Source organism: Sciurus vulgaris, assembly GCF_902686455.1.
Source record: "Sciurus vulgaris genome assembly, chromosome: 7".
Taxonomy (NCBI): Eukaryota; Metazoa; Chordata; class Mammalia; order Rodentia; family Sciuridae; genus Sciurus; species Sciurus vulgaris.
In genome coordinates, this window is record NC_136467.1 from 42,387,789 (window position 1) to 42,410,988 (window position 23,200).

General features: G+C 32.2%; 1 protein-coding gene across 1 annotated transcript in view; it reads left to right on the plus strand.

Moving 5' to 3' along the window:
* Positions 1-23,200, plus strand: part of TRDN (triadin) — a 441,243-nt gene that overhangs the window by 387,906 nt on the left and 30,137 nt on the right. Inside the window, 9 exon segments of the mRNA XM_079147356.1 lie at positions 4,815-4,841; positions 5,291-5,320; positions 9,607-9,633; positions 9,984-10,031; positions 11,908-11,955; positions 15,250-15,294; positions 16,941-16,961; positions 18,828-18,854; positions 19,580-19,618. Coding sequence (XP_079003482.1) covers positions 4,815-4,841; positions 5,291-5,320; positions 9,607-9,633; positions 9,984-10,031; positions 11,908-11,955; positions 15,250-15,294; positions 16,941-16,961; positions 18,828-18,854; positions 19,580-19,618 — 312 coding nt within the window.

Genomic DNA, 23,200 nt, shown 5'->3' on the forward strand with positions numbered 1-23,200 from the left:
GAAGTGAATTCACATGTAAAGTGAAAGGTGCTACGTAGTAACTTTGACATGCATTTTGTATTCTTTTTTAAAAAAATAATTAATTTTTAAAAAATTATATATAGTATTTATTCTTATTAATTATACATGATAGTAGAATATACTTTGACATATTATACATATATGGAGTATAACTTCTCATTCTTCTGGTTGTGTAATCATATACACACATAGCATAATAATATACCATTCATTCTGCTCTCTTTCCTATTCCCATCCCCCCCTTCCTTCCCTTCATTCCCCTTTAGTTAATCCAAAATACTTCTATTCTTCTCTACCTCTGCACCCCACCTTATTGTAAGTTAGCATCCACATATCAGAAAGTATTCAGTCTGGTTTTTCTGGGATTGGCTTATTTCACTTAACATGATAGTCTCCATTTCCATCTATTTATCTGCAAATGTCATAATTTCATTCTTCTTTATCGCTGAGTAATATTCCATTGTCTATATACATACCACATTTTCTTTATCCATTCATTAGTTTAAGGGCATCAATTTGGTTCCATAGTTTACCTATTGGGAATTGAGCTGCTGTAAACATTGATGTGCCTGTGTTACTGTAATATGCTGATTTTAAGTCGTTTGGGTATAAACCCAGGAGTGGGTTAACTGTATCAAATGGTGGTTCCATTACAAGTTTCCTGAGGAATCTCCATACTGCTTTCCTTAGTTATTGCACCAATTTGCAATCCTGTCAGAAATATGTGAAGGTATCTTTTTGGCTTGTATTCTAATTACTATTCTGATTGGAGTGATATGAAATCTCAGTGCAGCTTTAATTTGCATTTCTCTAACTGCTAGAGATGTTGAACATTTTTTTATACTTTTTTTGACCAATCATATTTCTTCTTCTGTGGAGTGCGTGTTGATTTCCTTTGCCTATTTATTAATTGGGTTATTTGGTTTTTCTGTGAGAAAAATTGAAAGCATTCCCTCTAAAAACTGGAACAAGACAAAGATGCCCTCATTCACTACATTTATTCAACGTCATCCTTGAAAATCTAGACAGAGCAATTAGAGAGAAGAAAGAAACTAAAAGGATAAAAATAGGAAAAGAACTCAAAGGATCCCTCTTTGCTAATGACACAATTCTGTATTTAGAAGACCCAAAAGATTCCACCAGAAAACTTCTAGAACTCATAAATGAACTCAGCAAAGTAGGAGGATATAAAATCAACACCCATAAATCAATTGTATATCTATACATCAGTGATGAACTTACTGAAAGAGAAATTAGGAAAACTACTCCATTCAAAATAGCCTCAAAAAAAACCCAAAATATTTGGGAATCAATCTAACAAAAGAGGTGAAAGACCTCTACAATGAAAACTATAGACCACTAAAGAAAGAAATTAAAGAAGACCTTAGAAGATGGAGAGATCTCCCATGTTCTTGTATAGGCAGAATCAATATTGTCAAAATGACCATACCATCAAAAGTGCTATCCAGATTTAATGCAATTCCTATTAAAATTCAAATGACGTTATTCATAAAAATAGAAAAAGTAAGCATGAAATTTATTTAGAAAACATAAGAGACTCAAAATAGCCAAAACAATCCTTAGCAAGAAAAGTGAAGCAGGAGGCATCACAATACCAGACCTTAAATTATATTACAGAACCATAGAAACAAAATCAGTGTGGCATTTGCACTAATACAGGCATATAGACCAATAATACAGAATAGAAGACACAGAGACAAACTCACATAAATACAGTTATTTCATACTAGACAAAGGCATCAAAAATATACATTGGAGAAAAGATGGCCTTTTCAACAAATGATGGTGGGAAAACTGGAAAGCCATGTGTAGCAAAATGAAGCCAAACCCCTATATTTCATTCTGCACAAAAGTCAACTCAAAGTGAATCAAGGATTTAGGTATTGACCAGAGAATCTGTGCCTAGAAGAGAGAGTAGGCCCAAGTTTACATCATACCAGCTTAAGAACTGACTTCCTTACACGACTCCTAAAGGGGGAGAAGTAAAATTAAGAACCAACAAATGGGATGTAATCAAACTAAAACACTTCTCCACAGCAAAGGAAACAATCAGTGACATGAAGAGAGAGCCTACAGAATGGGAGAAAATGCTTGCCACCTGCACCTCAGATATAGCATTAATCTCCAGGATACAATAGGAGCTCAAAAAAAAAAAAAAAATCAATAAATGGGCAAAGGAATTGAACATGCATTTTCTATTCTAATTCTATTCTAATGAAACTTTTTTTTCAGCATAAGCAATTAAACCCAGGGTGTATGGTAGGCAAATACTCTAACACTTAGTTATATATTGACCTTTTTAAATTTTTTTTATTTTGTGGACGGATCTTGCTAAGTTGTCCAGGCTTGTATTGAACTTATGATTCTCCTGATTCAGTCTCTGGAGTAGCTAGTATTATGGGTGTATGCCACCCTGCCCAGCGCTAATGCAACTTATAAATTTATGTTTTCTACATTTATTTTTCTTTGCTCAATTTCTCTATTTATTAATTTTGTCTTATTCTAATTATTTTATTTATTTATCTAATGAACAAAAATAATTGAGTGCCTATTATTAAATCATGTAATGGGCATTGTACTGATTCCCTGAATTCAATGATGGAGACACATGACTTCTATCCTCAAGTATCTCACAGCCTAGAAGAGAAGACATTCACTTTAGTGTTCACAGTAAATTGGGATTAACATAATGGTAAAGAAATTTATAAAATAATATTGATTTGTCAGTGGGAAAAGCAAAGCAAATGCATCAAATAATCCTTCTGAGAAAGAGATAACTAAACTAAGCCCTAGGTAGAAAATAAACAAACAAAAAATAAGGAGAATAACTCCAATGAAAAAATCCAAAGAGTGTTTAAATCAATGCAGAGATAGTCCATGTTTGTAAATATAAAGATTCAATATTATTAAGATGTCAGATCTCCCCAGTCTTCATCATTTTGATCTCCATCTAAATCCCATAAATTCCTGGGCATGGTAGTGCACGCCTGTAATCCCAGCAACCTGGGTGGCTGAGGCAGGAGGGTTGCAAGTTTAAGACCTACCTCTGTAACATAGTGAGACGCTCTCTCAAAATTGAAAAGAAAATATACCTTTTAAAATGGTTTGGGTATGTAGCTCAGTGGTAGAATACCCCTGGGTTCAATTTCTAATACCTGCCCCCTGAAAAAAAAAAATAGAACAAATCCTGAAATAATTTTTGTGGACATTGACAAACCAATTCTAAAATTTTCATGGGATACAAAAAGATCCCAAATAGTGAATGTAATATTAAGGAAAAAGAACAGAGTTGGAGGCCTGACAATACCCAACTTCACCTCTTATTATAAAGCTTTTGTATTCTTGCCATTGTTTTCCTGGACTCAGGTAGATTCCTCGTGTACATATGCCAGTCAGTCCTCATCTGAAGACTTACGAGAAGCTTCCACACATCTCCAGAACTCTCGCAGCTCTCCACTTTATGCTATTTTTCCATTTTATTCTAGCAATCTAGGTTTCTTTGGACTCCCAGCTCTACCTCAATCTGCTCAGTAATCATCTGGGTACTCAAGCAGTAAACCAAAGCAAGAGTAGAGTATGTCCCCTTTGTTTCCTGTCACTCAAGGATCTCCCTTTTCAAGGACTAGTTTGGTCCCTGCTTTTTTTTTTTTTTTTTTTTTTTTAGCTAAAAGTGGAAGTCCCTGGAATGCTTTTGAGAATAAAGGAAGGCAGTATTAATATTCATCCCCAAAGAATAGAATATGTTATGCTCATCCTTTTCAGAAGTCAAGCGAACAGAGATTTAAAAAGAAGAAAGTGACCAATATGGTTCAGTATGTCTATTGATTTGGCAAGTAGTGGAGGAATTTGAGACCAGAGAGTCCTGATAAGCAGAATGGTTAGATTGAATGTAGATTACAGTGAAGTAATGATTAAATGAGAGCCAAGATGTGAAAATAGCAAAGGAAGATGAATTGAGCCGCGATGGAAAGGTATTAGATAGCATTTGTAAGGGAACACAGAATCAATGGAAGGTGTTTTTGTTCTCTGTCCAAACTTTTGTGGATATAAAAAGAAAAGAAAATTTGAAAACTGACCCTGAATGACTGACAAACAATAGCTTATATACTGGCCAACTGGCTTCTGTAAATAAAGCCATTGCTGTTCATTTACAGTTTTGTCTATGGCTGCTTCTGCCCTATACAGCATGACTGAATTAATGTGACAGAGGTCATCTAGTCCCCAAACTGAAAACATGGACCATCTGACCTTTTACAGGAAAAGGTTGACCAATGCTTGCACTAGCTACTCAACATGCAATAAGTATCTATTTCCAGTAGTCCAGAGCTCCCAATTCAGCAGGAATCATTTAAAATGTTATTATACTAGGACAGATGACACCTTGATAATCTTGTGTAAAATGAAAACATTAATCTTGGATATTTCATCTAGCATAATATAAGTTTAAAAGTAACTTCTCAAAATTAAATTATGTGTGCTCTTCCTTAATATCACAAAATAAAGTTAATATTGCACACCTGATTTTGTGGGCAAATTATTTTTTAAAGGGAAAATGTTAAACTAAGATTTTATGATTTAAAATAAATTTTTCCTTAATTACTTGGCCATAGACATTGAATTATATATACCATATGATTTCAATAAGGAAGGATATCTGGGATTTATATCATTTAATTTTTAATTTGAAATATATAATATTCTATCATATTCCATAATGTGATCTCACTAAGCATTGTCTGACTCAATCTTTAACATTTTCCAACTTTTTCTAGGCAAAGATGCCAAGCCTAAACCTCCACGTATGTTATATGCATGCCAAATAAATAAAACAAATCTTAAATGCATGTTTTTGTTCATCCTCTGATTCCATATTGAATATTTTGCTTAAAGTCAAAGCCTTAAGTGTTTTGTCTAGACAATGTTCTTTTTATCTTATGTGTAATTCTGAGAATATGCTATGCTGAAATTTTCTTTCATCTTTTATTCACTAAAGGTATAATCCAATAACTTTGCTAACTTTGTTTTACAAATCATAGCTTGCATTTCCCTTTCTCCTCAAAATAGTTCTTATTTTGGTTGATAGTGAGGAATCTTCACTTGTCTTTTCTATTAATTTGCCATAATCATAAGATAAATAAAATATGACAGATTAAAACACAATAGATAATATGTAAAGAAAACATGCACAAGTACAGGAAATTAACCATTTTATATAATCATTATAACTAATGTTTGCCTATGTTTTTAGAGCCACAAGAAAAGAAAGAAGAAAAAACAGGTGTGTATATTTATGTATAAACTCATGCATGCATTTTATAATTTATAACGAATAGTACATCTCTTTGCAATATTATACCCTAGTAGAGATATTAAACCATATTTTATCCCTGACTAACTTAAAACATACATATTTATTGGACCTATTCATTCCCAGAAAAAAACAACCCTTTTTATATACATTAAATCTTTGAGTTTTATTTGGTTCAGAAGAAGTAATTGATGGATTGACTCCTATAAAACCACAATTTTTTTTAAAAATGATAGTTACAGAAGACATTCTGTAAGAAAATAACTCCTCTCATTCTTTTCTTTTTCTGGACTCTTGAGCTAAATGAACATTTCTGGGGCTGCAATAGGCAGCAGAAAATTTTTCAAACAAAATACAGAAATGTAATTTGAAAACAGTTAAAATTTTAGTTTGTGTTTCCTAATAGAATTTATGTCATAGGGCTTCTGCAACAAAATACCACAAACTTGGTGGACACCAATTCTATCACAATTCTGGTAGCTAGAAGCCCTAAATCAAGGTGTCAGGAGAGTCATCTTTCTCTTGAAACTTGCAGGGAAGAATCCTTGCTCGCCTTTGCTGGTGCTGGTGCCAGCAGTCTTCGGTGTTCCTTGGCCTGTAGATGCATCCCTTCAATCTCTGCCTTGATCATCACAAGGCTGTTTCCCCTCTTGGTGCCTCTGTCTCTATCTCTTCCCCTCTTCTCACATGTATACTACTCGAGGTGCACTAAGAATCCCCCTAGACCTCGGTAACAACATCTTAACTAATTACATCTGCAATGACCCTGTTTATAAATAAGAAAACCTACTGGGTGTAAAGACTTGAGGATCTTTTGGAAGGACACAATTCATTCTGTAAAAGGTTCACCCTTTGCTGCATGTCTTTTGTATATATAAATCACATTCACCCCCATCCCAATATCCTTAAAGCATCAATTCTTATGTCTAAAATTTCATTCAAAATGCTAACTAATTAAAGATTCCAAATGGAATTATCTAAGTTATTTCAATTAGTTATGGGTGAATCTTGGAGTATAATTCTTCCTGTACAAAAATTACTTTCCACCTGTGCACCTGTGAAGTCATAGTACAGATTATCTTCTCCCAAATAAAATGGTGAGACCACCATAGGATAGATATTCCCATTCCAAAGGGGAAAACCAGGAGACAGTAAAAGGGTAGTGAGTTTCAAGCAAATACAAAACCTAGCAAATTTCTGGTCCTGAGAATATCCTCTTTTGCTCAATTCTGTGATGGTGGCTCTGCCCTCTTAGCTCCATGTGGTCATAGCTCTGCCTTCTCTGCTGAAGAGATGGTTATCCCAGGCCTTTGAATCCATGTTTCTGACTTTGGAATAATTATTCCTTCATTTTGTTCTATTTCTGTTAATTTCTGTCCAGTTTGTCACTGTATTTGCTTATTTAAACTCTTAAAATCCTGATTATTCTCCTATTTAATTCATGAGGTCATGAATGTCTTATCCAATGTCCAAGACATTGGATGAGAGGGTCCTCCACAGTCCTGGACCACATCATCTGTGTTCCTACTTTCTGTTGAGGTGGTTGATTGGATCCATGAGTCACAAACCAAATCTCTTTAGGGAACATTTTTCCAGCCACACAATTTGCCATATTAGTCTTGTCAAGGCAAAGTAGCAATACTGGAGCATCTACCATGACCCAATTCCAAAGTCACTTCCACATTTTGTAGGTATTTAAGATGGGAGAACCATATTCCCATACTCAAACCTATCTATTCCTTGGATGGTTGTAATAAAGTTACCACTAACTGTTGCTTAAAACCACAGACATTTATTCACTCAAAATTCTGGAGGAAAAGCAACACTTCTTCAAACCTTAGAAGAGTCTCTGGTGGTTGCCAGTAATCCCTGGTGTCACTTTGGCCTCCACCTCCATCATCACATGGCCGTCTTCTGCCTTTGTGTCCCTCTCCTATTACTTCTCCTATGACCTCATCTTACCTCCTAATGGCATCTGCAGCAACCCTATTCCAAAGAAGGTCACGTTCTCAGGGCTGATGTTTAGGATTCAACAAATCTTTTAGAGAACACATTGATAATACTATTTATCTAAATTCCTAGATCATGTAAGTACCCAATTAGACCTATTTCAGATAATCTCTTCCAGCTTTTGATCAAATCACTTATGTTACTTTGGAACTATTTCCCATTCCGATCTTTTTGATAATAAGTAGATAATTTAGAATTAAATCAATTATAAGTAGCAACAACTTAATGACAGATATATGCATAGCATGTTTTAACTTCTGAGTGTTTTAATAATTCATCATTTTCAAAACGTGAAATTTGAAAAAATTTTAGTAACATTATTATTTCCGTTATGGAAAAGAATGAGTTCCAAAAATAGATGTGTGCTCTGGTTTATTATATTTTTTTAGAATTAAAATTGTCCCCCTGCTCAACCCAGGTACAAATTTAAAATGTTGAAAAAATCAAGTAACAATATTTTTAATAATTATGTGTCATAATTAATAATTTAATAATTTAATAATTATGTGTCATAATTATATGATAAAAGTAAAAATGCATTGTTAGTCTTAACAATTTAGAAATAAAAAAAGATTAGTTTCTATTAGGATATTTACACAGAGTATCCCAGTTCCTTGTCATTATTTTCCTTGTCTTTTCTTTTATTCTTTTAAAGAATCTGTATCAGAGATTTGAACCCAGAGCCTCCTGCTTGCTATCAAGTGCTCTCTCATTAAGCTAAGCCCACAGTTCCCTCATTTCCCCCCTATTCTGTTGTTCAATATGATTTTATCATACTGGATTAGGTGAAATTGGGATGTCCCATAGACAAAAATGTCTGTAAGGTGAGTTCAGATAAACCTCAGCAGAGGCTTCAGGTTTTTGAACATCTTTTGGGGTCAAGTATGATCATGCTAATATTGTGGCTTTATTTCTAATAATAATCATCAGAATCATAAACTCATAAAATCATGGACCATTTGTGTTTGAAGGGTAAGAGGGACAAGAACATATTAAGCAGCTACTGTGAACTAAAGACTAACAATGCATTTTTACTTTTATCATGTAATTATTATAAGCATAAAACATAGCAGTTATTATATATATTCATAATTTGTGGAAACAGCTAAATAGATCAAGTTCAGAAAAACTGGTTATTAATATTGATTAATATTGTAGCTAGGATTCTAGTCCATGTCCGATTTGTTTCAAACCCTGTACACTCCTACAAATAGATTGTCCCAGACTATCATTTTTGTACATTGACTTAAAAATTGGTTAACCTTTCCAAGTTTACATTGCCATTTAGCGTTTAAGTCCTAGCTCTGGAACTAACTAGTTGTTACCTGAGGCAAGTTTACAAAAACCCTTGGGCTCTTTGGAAGCTCTTCCTTCATTATTTAAAAATTCTCTCTTCCTCTCTCTCTCTCTCTCTCTCTCCCCGCCCCCTCCCCAATACACACACACCCCTTTAATTCTTACTAGAGCTTTCCTGGCAACTGATCATAGCTGGAGTCTACTTGCTCTCCTAATAATATATTTGTCATCCAACAAAGCTAATAAATGCCTGCTTTAGTCAGCTTTTTTCTCAATGGTACAAACAATTAGAAGAAAGAGAAAGTTTATTTGTTTTTTGTGGTTTCATAGATCTCCATCCATACATGACTGACATCATTTGGGCCTGAAGTGAGGAGAACACATGGAGGAAGGGTGTGGAGGAGCAATGCAGTTTAGGAAATGGCAATCAGGAAACAGAGGGAGAGCTCTTCTCACCAGGAACAAAATATAAACCGCAAAGGCATACCCCAGTGGTTTAGCCCTCTAGTCTCACTCTATCTCCAGTTACTACCCAGTTAAAAGTGAATTAATCTGGGCTGGGGATATAGCTCAGTTGGCAGAGTGCTTGCCTTGCAAGCACCAGGCCCTGGGTTCAAATCCCCAGCACCACAAATTAAAAAAAAAGAGTGAATTAATCCAGTGATTAGGTTAAGGGTATCCTAACCCAGTCATTTTACCTGGGAAAATCCTTGCAGTATCTCATACATGAACTTATGGGGAACACCTCATATCTAAACAAGAACACAGTGCCTGTTCACTGTATTTATTTCCATGATTATATTTGGTTATTGCTGGTTTTACTAGATATATGCATTTTTTAAACCAGAAGCCATTTAAAGCTAATTACGTCTACCACTTAAAGTGTATGTTTTTTGTTAAATATTACAAAATGTCAGGTAGTGTAATTCAATATATTTATCCTTTTCCAGCTTCATCTGAAAAGGCACAAATCCACAGTATGTATGGAAATTTCATTTACAATTCTTCTATAGTTTTTTATAAGAAAAGTTTTACATATTTCTAGATTTATTTTTAACCTATGCTTTTATATGGATGCTTCATTATATCCTATACTTTGAAATTTAAGTCACTTAAATGTATATAATTGTTCTTAATATAATTTTTTTTCCTGAATCAAAATCTTTTGAGTTTTTCATATGAAACAGAATGACATGAAAATTCAGAATTTTTTTTTTCTCTATGGGCACATTTACTGGTTATTTTCTGTTTCACAAACACTGGCTTAACTCATAAACATTCATTATATATCCTAAATAACTGAAAAGCTTTTCTTTTATGTTTTCAGAACAAGACACGGTGAAACCACAAAAGACTATTTCTCATGACAAACCAGGTATTTGGAAGGTGGTGGTTGTAGTCTCAAAGTGTCTCTCAATGTGACAGTTGTGGCAGAAGGAAGAGTATAGAATCAAATCTGAAATTATTGGAGACAACTGATGTCTTAAGTCATGAACATTTCCAATTTTAGACATCATCTTAATACTTTTTATACTGAGAACTTGATGAGTCAGATGCAACTAGACACTAGTCCTTCCTTCCCCTGAGAGTTAGTATGAAGACCATCATCATCAGCACCAAGGTGAATGGGCTCCCCAATTTTGGGGGCATGGGGAATTGCAGGAGTTGAACCCATGGATGGTCTACCACTGAACTATATTCCCAGTCCTTTTTATTTTGCTGGCGTCAAACTTGCGATCCTCCTGTCTTCCTGTCCCAGTGACTGGGATTACAGAAGTGTACCACTGCTTCCAGATGAGCTTTACACTTTTAGTTTTGTTCTGTGGTGGGCAAGATGTTCTCAGGCAGCTTGTCATTCATATGTCTCATTAAAGTGGGATCATCCTACTCCCCAAATCCCAAGGATGTGGAGTTATCCAACATTCTCCCTGCTTCCTTCACTCCCTGTTCTTTTTTCCATTCTTGCCTCTCTCTTCTTCTCTTATTACTCCTGTTCTTACCTTTCATAGACAGTTGAGGTGAACCAATGGGTTCTGCTTGTAAAGAAAGTTACACAATTCATCAAATCAAGGATATTTGTTTTTATTTAAAAATGGAAATTTAGTTTTTATTTAAATTAATTTAATATGAATTTAATTTTGAGACTCTCCAAGTCTTGGTTGTAGAATTTCATCCTCCATTCCAGACATTCTGTGAATTGTTTTTGTGATGCTCTGAATATGTTTTTGCTAGAATTTTTGAGAAATTAAAAATGTTCTTTCTGAACACAAATCTTATGGAATATTTTGTTTACATTTTTAAGACATATTTCGTAAAATCTATATGCAATAGGTTTGAATCAGTAGGATTGGATTCAAAAAGTATGACTTAAAAAGTGTAAGACCCCAGTGATTGAAAATATAGGGATAAATAAAGATGACCTGGAGTGTAGGGAAGTCAGAGAAGTTTTGGAGCCTCTTAGTTTGTGTCATTAATGAAACTGTTATTTCCTTGTGTTCTAAATGTCAGAAATTTTGAGGTGAAGTAGAGAGAGAGTAAGAGTTTATTTCTGAGTGTATATCAAATGTATATCTTCTAGCCAGAAATATTAAATTTCAGTTACAAACTTCCTGTCCTTTAAATTCTCTGGTACTGGGTGAAACTTTTTAAAAGGGATCTTTGAACAGACCATTCACTCTCACTGCTGAGAGGTTTAATTTTATATTGGCTTAATGTCATAGTCTCATTAGTTTGACCCAAATCTCTTTGATTCTATAAAATCAAAGAAGACAGAGGACTTTCCACACTTTACTGGTGCTTTCTTCCAACTTGCATTGTAAGAAATTTGTGTTCTCCATTTCATCTTGGAATTCCAGGGAGGAATCTCCACAAGAATGATGAAAAACTGCTTTATCCTATCCTTATTCTATCATGAGTGAAGAGTTACCTCTGTGCCACAGATAAATACAGTGACATGCAGCAAAGGCAAAAGGCAGGGTTTTCATTGGAAGGTAATAGGACTAATTAAATTAGGAAATTATTTGCAATAAGATACCTGCAAAGGATGTGTAGGTTAGATAAAAAAAAAATTTTTGTGGTCCCAATTTGAATAGAAGATATTGTTTGCTATTTTTGTTGGGAAAACAGATAAGGTTTTCATGGCACTGGTGTTATTTCAAAAAGAATACAAAATATCGAGGTAGAAAGATGTCAGTATTTTGTATGGATGTATTCAAAATTTCTACTTGTGTTAACATGTTTTCCTATCACAGAAGAAAAAGTTCTCAAGCAGGTAAAAGCTGTCACTGTAGAAAAAACAGGTAAATAATATATCATATTTTTCTTCAGTGTATCAGTTTTATGTTACGTAGGTGAGTGCACATCTTCACTGAAGCATGTAGACTTGCAATGACATAAATCCTAAAATCTGAATTATTTTCAATAACTAAAGATATATTCAATAAATTTTTATTAAAATACTTTAAATTATAGCGGCATTACTTAACATTTTAAATGTAGTCAACCTAAACTTATAAGGAAAGATATATACTAATTATCACATACTCTTACATTTTACTGTTATTTTCAAACTACATCTCCTCTAATCTTAAAATTCTCAAAAATCTGAAACTTTCTGCTGTTTATAAATCAGCTGGACTAATTTCTGTTCATGGAACTCTACAAAGAGTTTTGTGGTTGTGAAACTTTTAAATTTATCTGAAAGAATAATAATCAGAACACATAATATTAAAGTAAAAACAGCTCATCCCTCATTATTTCATGGGAGTAAGAAAGAAGTGTACGTACTCTTGCAGTTTGGAGACTTCTCTGTTTGGAAAAAAAAAAAAAATTCTTCGTCTTCAACTCAGTTGACATCTTGAACCACTACTAAACCCCTTCCATGTGATTCCAAGATGGAAGTTTTTTCCCACTTGGTCATTAGGAGTTTCATTTCTTACTCATCAATCTAAAAGAAAGAGCCTATGAGATAAATATTGTAATTTACCTGACAGAATCCAATAAACAGGTTTGAAATGTAGATTCTTGGAGAAAAATAACATTCTAGGAGAATTCATTATTATACAAATTTATTACAGTTATTACAAATTTATTACAGTTATTATTTTGTAAGAAGGAAGGAAACTTTATTTCCTGTGACCTTACATGGTGATTTTTCTTTCTCCCAACCACTGCCTAGGATTGTAATGTTATTAAATGTTCCTCAGACCTGTACTCTTAAGATATTAATATGTCTCCCTGAGTGTCTCACTTTGTCATATGGATATTTGGAGATTACAAAAAAACAAACTCAAACACATAGATTGCTTTATATTTTATGTCTGTTTCATGTGTCTTACCAGTTTTTGACAAGCCATATGATTAATTTATAAAAGTGCTCAAGAAAAGAGTTTAACTTAAACTAAGGAAGGGAACTAAAACTGAGACTAAATAAATGAGCATGAGAATAAGTTATTTTTTAATGATCTGTACTCATTGATCTACCATCTACTTTCCTTCATTCTCTACAGCCACATCCAAACCAGCAAGTAAGAGATGAAGAATATAAAACCTGAGAAATACCGTTTGTTGATTTCAATTTTAACATTCTGCTTGTTTTTTTAATTTGTTATTTATAGAGTGGTCTATGGCTAAATTATCTTTATAAGTGATAAACTAATGTATTCTTATGGCTTTTATTTAACATCTTTGTCTTTTGCTACTAATTAATGATTCCTTATAATAATACAGAAGAAATATCTAGAAGTCATATCACTATTATTAATATAAAATGAGTGAGTGCATCCAGGTTATAAAATGTCCAAAATAATATGTTAGGGTACATGACAAATTTTTTAAACATATATAATGAATAACAAAAAAGAAATAATATAAAATTGCCAGTGTTAGGAAATATATATATATATACATACATATACATTTATATATTTGTATATATTTGCTTTAAGCTGCACTAGTTATATTGCAACCAGATTTTTCTTATTTGAATTTATAAAATTGTAAATACTTTCCCATGTATCTAGTAAAATCACAGAATTTCCTTGTGAGTGGAAATTTCAAGGATCATTCCTTTCATTGTACAGGTGCAATACAGAGATTACAATGGTAGATAGTTTCAAACATAACTATTGGACTAAGAAAGGTGTGAATATTTACTTATTGCCACAGGTGGCAAATGTGTCCAACACTGTGTCCAAATTATAATGTTGATCCTTGAATGTGAAACAAAAGCTTAGAGTTAGGGCATGAATAACTGTAATCTATATTCTGGCTCCTGTATGAAAAATGATTGACAAGGTCATAAGAAAATCATGGGCACAGGTTAGGCAGTCATATAAGTGGTTCAGGAGATATGGAACAAATATATGGTGCCTAATTGGAACATATGCACATCTTAGAACCTGTGCCACAAATTTTGAATATATATGTTATATTATTATTGTTTTTTAATAAGTAAAATAAACTTTTGTGGTACAGTTCTTATGACAGCTTAATATCTTTAATATTGTTTTAATTTTCTTTTGTTTTTGCATGATTCTTTAATATAAAAATTATGCAATTCAGTTCATGGATGTTCATTCTTGAACACTATTGATCCCTAATTTATAAATATTCATTTTGTTTAATGATAATCTGATTTCTTCATCTTCCTATCTACCTCCTAGTTGATTCATAATATTGGAGAAAAATAACAGTAATTTCAAGGAATCTGTAAGTTCAGAAGTAAAGCAAAGAAAGGACAAGTAAACATCAAGAACAGCTCAGGAGTACTAACCCTGGAAGTCATTGGAAAGGTCCTACCCCTGGCCTATTCCAGTGATTTGCTCAGTTTCCAAATATTCTCAATTCCCTTCAAGATATCCCTTCCTCCATGGCTTCATTTTAAATTCCACTTTTGATTAAAGTGTGTGATCTCCTTGAACACTTTGTATTTTGAATATGTTTCAGGGGACTAAGGGTATGTCCACTACTCACAAGTTTTTTATTCCATTTGTCATGTTCTGGAATTAGTTGAGATTGTGAACCTGGAAAGGGAGGTGGTACAGGACAATCAATATTCAAAATGTGGTAGTCTCTGAAGATGAAAATACCTGGATTTAATTTTAAATAAGCAACCAATGTCCAACACTAAATTGCTTCTGATCTGGTAAGAAGGGAACTAGAAATCAGAAAAGTAAGGAAAGGAGTTGGTCAAATGCTAAAGGCAAATGTCATCTACTTTAAATTGTTCCCAAGAACTGACTGACTCCTACTTCAGCAAAGCAAGAGGAAATTTCTTTTCTTATCTCCCCTCCTCTTTGTATAATTTGTACTTTTCTTTTTAAACCACATGGTTCCCAGAACAGAAAGTACTCTGGCACTTTTTTTAGCTACATGCAGGAGAAAACCACTGTCAGGGAGTCCTGAGAATGAACCTAACCTTGTTTATAACGTGCTTTCAGGGCAATATGCTTTCTGTGTTACAAGTTACATAAAAATGACTTTAGGGGCATGTCTCTTGTGTAAGCTGAAGATTGCTGCAAGTATATAAATAAGAAATGCTTACTGCACAAATAATCCACTGATTGCCAGTAAATTTTGGTTTCTCATTTTAGAAAAAGCTGAAGATCAGGAAAAAGAACCTCCATCTACAAAAGCAGGTATTTTTGCCTTATTGTTTACATTTTATCTTAATTCATTATTTTTATTAAATATGAAAATTAAAGCAATATATGCAAGCACTTTGCATTTGTCTTAGAGTATTGTTTAGTCTTGTGGTTTTGCAGTGTAATCAAGTTAATCTGACCCGAGGGCTGTGGTATTGTCAATCAATCATGAATAGTCACACATGCTACTATAGTGAAGCAACATTAACAAAACAGATATGTTTTCATGGTGTATAAGGTCTTTCCATAATATTCTGTATTAATTGTTGTCAACTTTACTGTCACTTATCTTACTGGTGAATTTGATTCACTGTTGATACCATTTCAAATTACACACATTAAATTTCACTAATTGTGAATGTCATTTGATATATTTTCTTAGAAGTCATCCCATTCTATAACAGTTAAAAGTAATTCTTTTATAATAGGGTTCAGTTTTTTAAAAATATTAAGACTTTCAAGGTTCAAACACTGTGGCACACAGGAGGCTGACAGAATAAAATATCCCTCTCTTTCCTTTTCCCTATTCTTCCAGCTTTCATTTCGAAAGTATCTGATAATATTGAGTAGGTAATCACTTTTATTTCTTAATATATTCTTTTAGCATTATCTATGGTCTATATATAAACACATATGTATATGTACATATATCCCACTTTTTCTTATATATATCATAACAAAGATTCTTAGTCCTTTCCCTGTATTTTTCTATTTTAGAATGCATCTTGAAGGTTTTTATAGTATCATCACATGAAGAATTTCCTCATTAGTAGTATTCTGTAGTTGAGTTGCACATAGTTTACTTAAGGAAGCTCTGATTGACCTATATAAAAGTTGTTTTATAAATTTTCTTCAAAGATAAATAATATATATCTTTTTAGTTTTATTAATGTAGCAAATATGTGTAGTTTTATTGATTTTAAAGTAAAATTCCTTAAAGTAGAATTTTTTAGTGAATGGTATATTTGGTGCATTTTTATAAATATTCCTAATGGGTTTTTTAGAAAAGTTGTATTGATTTATATTCCCACTGTTAATTTATCAGCATTTAGTTGACCTAAGTATGCATGATTCAGATCTTTCCCAATCATTGTCAAATTTGCTATTTTTTAGTGAGCAGAAGAGCAAACAGTTAATATTTTTAGCTAATAATTTCAGAAGACAAGGCATGTTGAAGATAATGTATTTGTGTTGTATAGGTTTTCATCTACCATACATTTGCTCCTCCCGATATTGTATAACATTAACTTTTTCGTTCATACTATATTTGGAGAGTTAAGATTGTTAATTAGTAATAATTTTGGAAAGCATAGTGACATAATGTGCATTCTGTGACATTCAGAACCAATAAGAAGCGCAGATTGTTTTAAACATTCATAGTATATCAATTCATAAATAAGATTTTAGTGGGGATACAGAGAACAAAATGTTCTATATTTTAGAGGTTTACATCTGTTCTGTAGGTAAATTCATGGGGAATATGTTTTTTAAAATTACTCAAAATACTTTTCCTATTGCTTATTTTAACATAGCCTTATTTCCATACTAACTATAAAACACAGAAAGAAAATATAATGGACAAATGCACATATATGCCTAGAAATTTACCACATTTTCTCTTCTTTTTATTTCACCTTTAGAGAAACCAAAACCAACTCCAAGTAAGTGAATCATTTTAAAACTTAAAAATATAGTACACAATTTTAATTTCATAATTTTTAAAATCAAATATGAAGTTTTTAAAAACATGGTACATTTATTAACATAATCACTATTATGCCATTACCTATATAAGAAACTTTGATTGAAAAAGTATATTGTGTGCATTGCATTCATTAACCTTTGAACATGTATTTTTTAAGCATCTGCTAGGCATATTACACTCTACTAGGATATCTGATGAAATGACCTAAGATGTTTTCAATTGTCATTTCTGTGAATTAAACACATTTATCATGAACTACTACCCTTGCAAAAGATAAGAAGTTGCATCTTTTTATCTATTTTCAACTGTCTGTTATGATGCATTTAGTAAATTCAGTATGAAAATCCCTCTAATACTCACTGTCTGGGTTTAAAAAAATTCACTGCTTATGATACCTGTCTTCAAGTATTTAATGTTGACACATTATCTTTTTTTTTTCTTGTTGTTTAAAAGCTCCAAGGCACATTGTTTTTAGCAATTCAAAATTATCTTTTGTCATTTTAAACAAGAATAAAAATGCAACAGTAAACAGTGAAGTCATTTCTTTAATACTATCAAAACATGATCCAGACTTTACTCTGGGATAAAAATATGTGTATCCAATAAAGAATGTATCTAGAGGTTGTTTTTAAAGTTTCTAAATACTAAGGGCTAATTTGTTTTCTTAACAATGTGATGATAGATTTCTGAAAACTGAAGCCACAATTATCTTGGAATAAATTCAGTGCCAATCTTAGACATTAAATATTGCTTTTGAATTGCAGAAAAAGCTAGTATATCCAGTTGTCTTATTGCTATTAATGTAAAAAATATCTCTAAAATTGTTTGAAGTTAAAACTGGAATGTTGGTCATTTTAAAATATTATTTTATTTATGAAACACTATTCATTATCTTCCTTATTGTATTTTAATTAACTATTCTTGAATTATGAAAATAGCTTTCAAAATAGTTACATAAAGACTGGTAACTAAATTAATCATGTTCATCAAAACCTGATTAGTTAATTAATTAATTTAAATCCAGGGGCACTTAACCCCTAAGCCACATCCCAACCCTTTTTATTTTTTATTTTGAGATAGGGTCATGGTAAGTAACCTATGGCCTTGCTAAGTTAGTTGCATTTGAACTTAACATCCTCCTGCCTCAGTCAACCAAATCATTGGAAAACTTGATATTTTAAGAGATTTCTTAAACATTCAGAGAAATTCTCTGGAAATGTTAATCACTTGCACAGATTTGTGAGGGAAAGATAAAAACTTTTCCGTCAGGTTTTATTTAGAAAGTTATTAGTTCATGAATTAACTGAAGGAACAAAAGGAAAGGCAGGTTCTTCACTCTTCTAAACTACAAGTGAGTATTATTTCAGGTCTCATCTCACTTCTCAGACTATGGTCACCAGAATTTGAGTTTGTTTCTATTATATTTTTCATGCCACAATCCCATTCATTGCACTTGTAACAGCATCTTATAAATTATGTTTGTTTAATAATATTCAAAGAGTGAATGCATTTGTGCATCCATAATGATCAAGTTAAAATTTATGTCACAGTTGTTTTTAACTTGTAATTTAGGAAACTAACCAAGGGACTTAACATGTTTAATAATATGATATTAAATAACTTTATATTAGTTTGTAAAATACTTCTATTTTACAATAGGTGTCTCATTATGGATTTCAGAAATGTTGTCAGTATGCTACTGTCATTTTGAGAACATGTGTCTATTATAATTTAATAGGAAATATCTGAAAGTAAAGTTCATCTAATACTGTAATTAACTGCTACTCATTCATATTTTTATATCACTTTTTTTTTCTTAAAGAGGGAACATCAGAAGTCACAGAATCAGGTAAATATTCACTATTGTGAATTGTGAAACAATTGTGAAAACAATATGCAAATTTGAGTTTGTATCTACCTGTGTAATATTAAGAAAATTCCTTAGCGGTTAAATTCCCAGTTTTCTCATCTACAAAGCAGACATAATAAGTTCCTCAAAGATACCTTTAAGAACTCAGGGAAATAACTGTGTCACATTTCTGCTATTTAATAGGTGGTTACATGAAATGTTGGTGTCTTTCTTTCTTGTCTGAAAAACATAATAAAGAAAATTATCAATCAATCAAGACTCTTTTGAAAACTGTACCCATGGTTTACTTGGAGATATTATGTGACTTTTTCATTTTTTACTTGAGCATCCACAGTATCAGTTAAATCTTTATTTCCTAAAGACAGCAATTGGAAATTTGGGTATTTTTCCTATAGTATGCCATTTGAACTTAATAATAAAACCATGAAAAAAAAAATGGAAAAAAAAATATGGCTTCCTCTAGCTTCACCTCAAGCCATGCAAGGAATAGGAAGGGTAAGCATACAGGTGACTAGAGATAGGCGGAATATATTCTCACACAAGGCCTCTTCCTGCATGTCTGGTAATGGTAGGGACCTGACCACCAACTCCTCCATTCAGAGGATTGAATCTCATCTCCAACTCTTTACTCCAACAATGAGTAAGAAAATCATGTTTTCTAAGATGATGATTTATTGTTGTTTCTTTCCCCCGCCCCACCCCAGGGAAGAAGAAAATTGAAAAATCTGAAAAGGAAAGTAAAGGTAAAGATGACATTTTAAGACACAAACATAAAATTATCCACAAAAAAAAAAGGAAAAAAGTACATAATTATACAAATTAAATGACTTAAAAGCAATTTATGAATATGTGGATACTGATATTACAGCATGTATAGGAAATAGTGTGGCATGGCATTGCTATTAAAATTAAAAATCTAAAGGAAATAAGAACCTAGAACCTAAAGCATACTCTACCAGATGTTGCTAAATTAGAATCATATATTTCATTTTATATGACTTCTGAAATATGGATGTTGATTATGCAAAATTTAATTCTAAGCATTAAGAAATACTAATACATGTTACTCCAAATTACCATTTCTTCTTCACTGAAAAAACAGGTGAAGTGTTAAAGAAGAAAGAGGTAATTTTTAAGAGAGAATTTAAAATAATGAAAAGCCTTGAAGCAAAAGATTCTTAAGTCAAAATTCATTTTTATTATTTGTAAAAAACAATTATGTTGATGTGGTTTTAGTCAGCTTTTGCATTGCTTTGCCAAAATACTTGAGAAGAACCACTTAGAAGAGGGAAGGTTTAGTTTGGCTCACAGTTCCAGAGGTTCAGTCCTTGGTTGGCAGAGTTCACTGCTTTGGACCCAAGTGAGGTGGACCCCATTGGAGGAAAGCTTAGATCATGAGAGGGTCAGGAAGCAGAAGAAGGGAAGCAGGGAAAGGGCCACAGGAAAAATGCACTCTTACAGAGTATGCCCCCAGTGACCTACCGCCTCCAGCCACGCTCCACATGTCTACAGTTACCACCCAGTCAATACAAAGTAGGATGGATTGACTGGGTTACAGCCTTCAAAATCCAATCATTTCACCTCTGAACATTCCTGCATTAACACAGGAGCTTTTGGGGAATATCTCATAACCAACCATAGCAATGTATGTAATGTCTTTTGATCTGATTATAAGAAGAAATGTGGTAAATAACTGGTGGATGTGTGTTAATGGCAATGTTAATGGAGCAATACACAACAGAACAATCAATGCAAATAAGCATCCACTTATTGTGCGTCACAATGATCCTTTTCCCCCCTGCACATTGAGTTTATTTTTTTTAGTAAACTACATAATATAATACAGGATAACCATTTATTTTAGTGTAATTAAGTGTAATCTAAGTATAAATGTATAAGAAATATGTATGGATCAGAAGGAGACCATCTTTTAGACAGGTCAGAATGATAGATCCTGTTTTACTAGCCCCAGATTAAATTAGAATGATCTATTTCCATGGATTGTAATAAATCAAGTTAATCACGAACTTCATCAGATACCTCAGTTCATGCAAATGACAACAAAAAATTTCTCCAAAATTAAGAACATTTAATTTTGTTAGGTATTAGTTGAATGAAAAATAAAATTTTTGAAAATTGTTCCAAGAAAATACTTACAATACATAATTATGCCCATGTTCATAAAGCTTAGAGTTAAATGAGGCAAAGTTTTAATTAAATTTTACTGTAAAACTTCATGATTTAATTTACATTTTTATAAATAGTTCTGATAAGAAAAGAAAGTCTTCAACTGTACAATGTGACAAAGTTAATCTTGAAGTTCATAAATATTCAAGTGTTAAGTTGGTATGGAAATGCCTGAATTGCATTAGTGCTTCACACTATTAATATTACCTCCATTTTTTTTAAAGTCAAGAAGTCTAGTAGACACTTCTGCTAGTAGCAGACCAAGTGGACAGATAGAAAAATCCAGCAGAAAGCTTATATTTCAATAAAAATTGGGAAATGGTGAGCAACCAAAACTTTTAAAAGCATAAATATTCAATAGATACATGCCAGAAGGAAATTTATTTATTTCAAAAGACTTTTGTAACATGAGTACTGTCAAAAATGATATGCCTGTAGTAATGAAAAACAACCATTACTGGGATTTTTATTTCTTTTATCTATAAATAAGAAGTGTAGTTAAAATCATGAACACATGTTTATTATTTATAAATTGATCTTTTAAATTCATGTTAAACACAAGGTGGAAAAATGCCAGCATGCAAACTGCCTACATGTTCTTTCAAAAATGAAATCATAAATAAAATTTATAATTGAATTATAATTTGGGTGATTAAACTTTAGGCAAATTAAAAATATGCTTTAACTTCTAAGATACTAGATAAACATAACATAACCAAGTCAACTATTTTCATTCATGATAAAAAGTAATAAAAAGTCTTGCATTGTGCTGTCTTCCTTTTGCTGCCTACTGTAGCATGCATATCTGAAATGCAGGACATTTCTGGATGTGTAATTTAGTTATGTAAATGTTAATAATTTAGATATAATCATCAGAATTACAGTTGGATAAAATTTTCAGTAAAAGAGCAAATCACATTTGTGGAATGCTATAGAGACCTGATTTTTACATTGAAACTTTCTTCAAAATATTTCTTAATATCTTTTTGAGACAGCCAGCAAAAACAATGAGAAGAAATGATTTACTGAGAAAATTCATAGCTATATCCTTTTCTAATTTTTTTAATATTATCATCATAGCCCAACTATTTATCTTATTTAAAGACAAGTGCAATGAAGGAAATCTTAACATATCTGTGTTTTCATGGTGGAGACAGGATTTTGTCCCAAATCCAAGTTGGTATGATACCAAAGACTGCAGTGATTAAACTCATTTAATCCCACTTCACTATCCTGTTACACTGTTGTAAATACAATAGAAAGATACCTATCAATTAGAGTAGCCCAAAGATTAAATGTGTCCCACTTTCCCACTTTACTCCCTGAAGAAACCTTGGAGTTATGGTTGGAAACCTCTTTGTAGCTCACACTACAAGGAACTCAGACATTGGATAACTCCTCATTTCTTTTATTATTCAGTGATTCCATCATTTCTAAGATCTTTGCAATTTGAATACACAGCAGAGAAAAATCATCACATATGCCAAACCAAGGCCAACCTGAGCTTATTGAAAGTAGGCACATTCCTATGCATTCCTTTATTCGTGGTTCATCATATCTCACAATATATTTTATTTCTTTCTAATTCCTGTCTTTCTAAGCAATGCTGGTATTTTTAAAGGAAATATAATATTGTGTAAATCTTAGTGAATATTTTTTAATTATTTTATTTTGCAATTTCATACATAAGTATACTATAAATCTATAATTCTTACTACATTAGAACACTACAAATTTCAAAGTAAATCATGTAATAAAGATTACTTTAAAAAGTTATATTTTGAAGGTTGGCCCTCTATGTTTAAACAAGGTTGATAAAAATAGAGGTGTTACCAATCTTCTTACTCAAGAAAATAGAGTGTCTGCCACAGTGTTTTGGAAAATCATCTCCTTTATGTCTTTGCCCTACATTGTATATGTTTAATGAAAATTTCATTACTTTAAAGAATTACAGTCTCTCTCTGAAATTAATAGAAAAACTCCTTTTGCATGAGGCTTTGAAAGATTCATTAATTTTAATTGTAAAGTCTAATTAGTAGTTATTTGTCTTCATTTATCTTTGAAAAGAAAAGAAGCCTCAATAACATATCTCATACAACTCAGAAATTTTAAAGCAAGTATTTAGATAAATTACATCA